The sequence below is a fragment of the Guillardia theta genome, assembly GCF_000315625.1.
Source record: "Guillardia theta CCMP2712 unplaced genomic scaffold GUITHscaffold_23, whole genome shotgun sequence".
NCBI lineage: Eukaryota > Cryptophyceae > Pyrenomonadales > Geminigeraceae > Guillardia > Guillardia theta.
Window position 1 is genome coordinate 589,552 of NW_005434651.1, and position 6,141 is coordinate 595,692.

At 56.6% G+C, this 6,141-nt stretch overlaps 2 protein-coding genes across 2 annotated transcripts; both read right to left on the bottom strand.

Moving 5' to 3' along the window:
* Nucleotides 1-989: 989 nt before the first annotated feature.
* On the bottom strand, nt 990-2,662 carry GUITHDRAFT_137057 (hypothetical protein; the record flags this gene model as incomplete). The annotated part of the gene is made up of 9 exons (XM_005835037.1): nt 990-1,048; nt 1,204-1,300; nt 1,387-1,451; nt 1,556-1,600; nt 1,658-1,703; nt 1,949-2,026; nt 2,062-2,115; nt 2,163-2,315; nt 2,375-2,662. The coding sequence occupies 9 exons, from the start codon at nt 2,660-2,662 to the stop codon at nt 990-992; spliced, it is 885 nt and encodes a 294-aa protein (XP_005835094.1).
* Nucleotides 2,663-4,820: 2,158 nt separating this feature from the next.
* Nucleotides 4,821-5,498, bottom strand: GUITHDRAFT_106191 (hypothetical protein; the record flags this gene model as incomplete). Its single annotated transcript, XM_005835038.1, has 1 exon — nt 4,821-5,498. The coding sequence occupies one exon, from the start codon at nt 5,496-5,498 to the stop codon at nt 4,821-4,823; it is 678 nt and encodes a 225-aa protein (XP_005835095.1).
* Nucleotides 5,499-6,141: the final 643 nt, after the last annotated feature.

Here is a 6,141-nt window from a genome sequence, read left to right on the forward strand (position 1 = left end):
CCCCCCCCCCCCCCTCCTCCCCTCCTCCCCTCCTCCTGTCACTTCTTCCCTCCATTGCAGTCTCGTGCTCAGCCTTTCACTTCTCCGTCTCCTCCGTCCTTGTCTTTGTTGGGCGTCTTCCTCTTATTCCTCTTCCTCTTCTTCTTGTCTCCTCCCTCCTCCTCCTCCTCTTTCCCCTCCCCCTGCCTCTCGTCAGCAGTAGCGCAGTCAAGTTATGCTCTCACCCAGTACTCCTCCGCGAAGTGCTGGTGTGCCGGTTCCAGGCCTGACAGAACGATCATGAGCAAGAGAGAAAAGGAGCCAAAGGAAGGGACAGAGGGGAGAGGGAGGAGAGACGAGGCAGGAAAAGGGCCGGGGGGGGAGGAGGGGAAACACGGAAGAATTTCACCAGCTTCTGATATCTTGCAAGTCGCTTTCTCTTCAGGTTGAGGATTTCTGTTTTTCTTCTACACACGCCAAGTCAATAAAACCATCCCGCACCATCCTCCTCCTCCTCCTCCTCCTCAGCAACCTCCTCCCCCTGCCCCTCTGCCCAGTCGCCCCCTCTCCCTCTCTCCCAGACTTTTGATCCTCTTCCTTTCCCTACCTCATTCCTTGCTCTCATTTCTTTCCGCTCCCCATCTCCCTCCCCTCCCCTCCCCTTCTCTTCTCTGCTCTCCTCCTGCTTCTGCTCCGCTGGCTCGTTTCGTTACCATGGTGATGAGTCGTCTGCTCAACTTAGTGCTGAGAACATCTTCGCAATTGTACATGAGCGACATGCAAGGATGCTGCAAAGCACGTGCGTGAGAAATAGATCAGAATGCCCTTCTGATACACTCCATCCCAATCCTCTCAATTCATCATCATCATCTCCAGCATCAACTCCATCTTCATATTTATCATATTCATCTCCCTTCATAATCATTATCATCATCATCGTCAGGAGCAGCGGCAGCAGCAGCAAACTCCATATTCCCTCATCAATTTCTCCTTCCTCGCTCCCCATTTTCTTACTTGAGGCAGATCGTCAGCGTTGTAGCTCGTGGTAGTCGGGAGCCAGTAGACCAGCCTGATCGACAAGGGGAGGTCATTTCCTCTTCTACTGCTGCTTCCGTGTGTTCCCTCCCTCCTCCTCCTCCTCCTTCCTCCAACCCCTCTCCACCCTCCTCCATCCTCCCTCTTGACCCACGAGTCTTCTGCACTCCTTCTTCTTCCCCAACACACCGCAACCCGTAACACTCCCCTCGTCCTCGTCCTCGTCCTCGTCCTCGTCCTCGTCCTCCTCCTCCTCTTGATACTCTCTATAACCTTTACCTCTCACCTTCCGCCCACACAGAGATAGTTGGCAGCAAAGTTAAGCAGATTCTACGTCTGTCTTCTAAAGTTTGCGAGGAAGGGGTTTCTTACCCCGAAATGAGCAGCAGCAATGAGCAAGGAGGCCGAGCCACAGAACGGGTCGAAGACAAGTTTTCCTGCCGAGGCTCTGTTAGCTCGCGTTTGTTGTGTTCGCTCCCAACGACACGTCGGCACAATAAAACGAGATGACAAAGATACAAGAATCATCGAATTTCATTACCTTTGCCAGCATGTGCGAAGTTTGCAACCAAAAGGAATTTTCCGCCTGAAACCAGGCGGACCAAGAGTTACGGGGGCTCTGAGACCAGAATCCTCTACACACCGTCATCGAAGTTGAGCAGAGGTATTCTCGCTTCTTCAGATCGTATCTGCAACAGTCTCATCAGGGGCTGTCTTGCACGTCAGCGTCGCGGGTACTTGTCGAGCAGGTGTCTTTGCCCAAGGGCAATCTCACGGCAGAACCATCTCCGGTGAGGCTTCAACTCTGCGTCATCACGGGACAAGAAGTCAGAGGATCACTGACATGCCAGCACATCAACTGATCGCATCAAGACGATCACTTGAACAACATCCTCGGCATGCTCAGAAACATTTCCACCTACCCTGACCTCACCTTTTGCATGTGATATGCCCTTGATACAGCCCACGTCTTCCAACCACCAGAACTGGTTTTCCGCACGCGGTCCTCGCCCTGCATGAAAGAAATCATAACTGAGCTCGGGCTACATGCAGCACATCTCTACCCGTTCTGATCCCCTTCCGAGTTTGGTCCATCATCACCTAAAATACATCATTCCAGCGCACCAGCCTACAAGCTCACATCGCACCTTCCCCTTGAAGTCTATGTAGTCGAAGCACTTGTTGATGATGGACTTCCTTGTATCCTCGTCAACGTGTCCGCCATAGCTCACAACGTTGATCTTGAACGTGGTCCCCTCTGCTAGGAATGGATCCTTCCTGTCAGGGTCGTACGACTGTGCCTGATCCGCACATGGCTTGCAGGTCAGGGACAGCACAGGTCGTCACGAGCATCCTGTACCTTCTTCAGCACATCGTCCACCTCCACGCCTTCTCCCCACGGCTCAAACACGCCCTTGACCGTGACAGACCGGGAGCAAAGAATCCTCGCACTCTCCTCCGACGGGAGTTCGACTTGCATGAAGGGGCACTCGTCTCCCACCGCTCCCTGCCTCACCCATTCCATCTTCGGCTCTGAGATCCCCTGCTGCTCCAGCAACGACCTAACTTCCGCTTCCCCGAACCCCAGCCTTCCCGCCGCATGCACGAACAGCAGCAGCAGCCGCATTCCTGGCGGCCGCGACCTCATCCCCCCGCAAGCCCCCTACCTTGACTGCGAGCCCTGCGCGGCTGCGAGCCAGGCGAGCCAGCTGGCGAGCCAGACTCGGTCGGACTGCGAGCCTGGCCCCCCGAGCCTGGTCCGGGCGCGAGTGCAGTGCCGCGAGAAAATGCCCGCGGCCCGGCGCGGGTGCCGGGCCCGGCCGGGCCGCGCGCCGCCGGGGCCAGGGCCAGGGCCGCCAAACTTCGGAACATGACGATGACTCGCGGTAACTTGATGACGGTGTAGTATGACTCTGTGACTGAGCATGCTAACTTTAAGTTAGTAATTATCCGAAACAACCGTGACTGAAAAGTATGTGACAAAAGGACTCAGTGAATATCAAGTTACACACAGGCAGCACATTGTCACGTGCACTTCACAACTCGTGACGGGCCCGCCCCTCTGCGCCGTCGCCTGCTTCAGCTTCCGCACGCTCTCCGGCCTCAGGATCTTGGAGATCGCCGACCGGCTCCGGCCGAAGATCGCCGCGATCTCCGTCTGGCTCATCCATGTCGTGGTCTCGTAGAGCTCGATGATCTCCAGCTTCTGCATGAGCGACAGCTTGGACTTGCCGTGACAAGCCTTGCTGTGCGCTCCCCGCTCCTCCTCCGTCCAGGCTCGCCTCTTGCGGGACCCGGCCACTTGCCAGTTTGCTGTAGAATTATCAAGTGTGTCAGGACAACTCTGCGGACCAAGAACTTCAATGGATGAATCGATTGTAACATCGTACGGCTTCGCGGAAATGTCAGTAAGAGGCACTTCTAATTCCTGCCCCTGCTGAGACCACTCTCCCACGCAAGCGGCTCTGACCAGCGCTAAGATAGATCTCCGCTCCCTTCCCAATCAGCAACAGAGGGACTGTCACCCAGAGGCCATCGGTGACAAGACAGTCGGAGCAGGTCCTCCTCCTCCAGAAGGGGGGCGCAAGCCATGGAGGTTTGTTTGACTCATGCTAGGGGCAATCATTCAAGGTATCAGTGCGTGTAGAGGTAGAGGTTGCAAGTCTTGCCTTCTGCCGCTCTTAGCTCAATAAAGATGACGAGTTGCGCCTTATCGTGACGTTGCGCCCCTACCCACTACCCTCACCTTCTTCGATCAGGATACTAGTAAGTTACATACCTTCTGTATCAATTCCCCGTCCCTGCTCCTTCTTCTTGCGCTCTCTTTGCCTGTCCCTCCTCCCCTATCCACTGCTTGCCTGCTTTAGGTCTGTCAGTCTTGATGGCTGTTATGCATAGATTGGGTTCACAGTTGAAAACTACAACTTGTGTTGAAGTTATGATGATGATGATGACTTTGATGCAAAAGTCCAACTGTCATGCCATCAACTCAGAACTAATCCCGATCACGCAATGAGACGTGTATCGAAGCGATCTCTGATGACAACCAACTTCTCGCAGCGTGATCCCTTCTGGAGCTCATCGGCAATCCCTTCGACACACACGTGAACCTTGTGGTGAACAGAAACTGGGAGCAACTCGTCGGGAGGCTCCATCAGGTTTCCATTGGAGATAAAACCCAACCAATATCGCATGAAAATCATGGAAGCAGGTATGATAACAGTGCAGTCGAAACAGCATCCTGACTGTGCATCATATAAGCCCTGCTAAAAAACATCCAGATGAATGAATAATACATCATGATACTCGCCCACACACAAGACATGCCCGTCATGCGCAACATCGCGACAATGCTGCGACCACCGCCTTGTATCTCTAGTTTCATTCTCATCAAAGCCTACTACGGTAGTATTAGGTCCCCGCGGCACGCTCGACCTCGTTGGAGGCTCATCTTGCATGCCCAGGCCGGTCCCAAGGCTGCAGCGACACTAGAGCCCTATCAGACCACGTCACCTCCGCATCAGGCCCTTCTGACCTCCCCGCGTAGGCAAGCCAGTCTCCAGCCTAGAGCGCCGCGCTCTGCGAGCGTCGTCTAGGACGACTCCAGACCAGCTCTCGCAAGGCAGCTCGGGCACCCAGCGGCACCCAGCCGCCGAGCGCCGCCCACGCGAGATCCGCTGCCTGCCCTCTCGCTCTGCACGCTCTCCCGTGCGTACCCTCATCGTTCATATACAGTTGGTGTATCGACGCCATCGCCGCCCTGGCGCTGGTGCGCTGACATGGACCCGCAGACCGCCAGCCCGCTCTCACACTCCCTCGCTCTGCTCCCTCCTGGTGGATGTCAGCCTGGTCCGCCTCACGTCTACCCCGCCCCTCTGCGCCGTCGCCTGCTTCAGCTTCCGCACGCTCTCCGGCCTCAGGATCTTGGAGATCGCCGACCGGCTCCGGCCGAAGATCGCCGCGATCTCCGTCTGGCTCATCCATGTCGTGGTCTCGTAGAGCTCGATGATCTCCAGCTTCTGCATGAGCGACAGCTTGGACTTGCCGTGACAAGCCTTGCTGTGCGCTCCCCGCTCCTCCTCCGTCCAGGCTCGCCTCTTGCGGGGCCCGACAAGGCCGTCCAAGTCCGTGAGGGCGGCGACAAGCCCCGGGGCTTCCTCCGCTCCCCCTCCCCGATCCGGCTCGGCCGCTGACGGCTCCAGCGGCTCCAGCCAGCAGCAGCTCTCAAACTCCTCTCCGCCCCCTCCCCACTCCTTGTCCGACCATCTCAGGCTCAGGCTGCTCGCCTCGGGCCCCGAGCTCGCCGGCGACGAGGGCGTGTGAGGAGCCTCCTCGGACTCGGAAGGAGTGCCGATCAGGTCCCAAGCATCGAGAGGCCATCGGTGATAGGACAGTCGGAGCAGGTCGTCGTCCTCCGGCTCCGGAAGCAGAGCGGCAGCGAGCTCGGAGGAGGAGGGAGCACGTGGGAGGCAGCAGGGAAGCATTCAGAGGATGTCAGTGCCCGGGAGGGTTTCTTTTTAACGCACCCTACTACTCCCCGACATGGGGAAGCAGTCACGCGAGTTTCGGAGGCCTGGCTGGTGGTCGACTACCCCCTACCCCCTATGCAGGTGATGAAATCACCCGTAGCATCGAGTACCCCTACCCGCGCAGCTTGTACGGGCGGGCACCGGTGTATCAAAATACAGCTTTACTACAAGATGTTCACTTTCTGCGGCAAAAAAAGGAAGATGATTCCGAGTCGGTTCACATCTGCTGATTGTCGGACTTGGTTCTTCGGATCGGCAGTGCTTGTTTTTCAACAGCTGCTGCGGTTAAGTTTCCCGCGCTCCGGCTTGTCAACTTCTGTCCTGAGGCGCGCTCACGAGCAGTTGTGACTCGTGACCTGCTCTGGATAAGGGTAGCGGCTATCTGACCTCCTTGACCTCGAAGCTCCGAGTCTGCAGTGTGAGACGTGAGAGTCCCCTGCTGCTACGCACGTCCTACCAGCCGCTCAGCCTCACATCATGATACTCGCCCACACACAAGACATGCCCGTCATGCGCATGCAACATCGAACAATTATTGCCATGGACCAACGAGACGAATCGAGATGTCAGCAGCAGTACTGTTCACTTTTTGTATCAG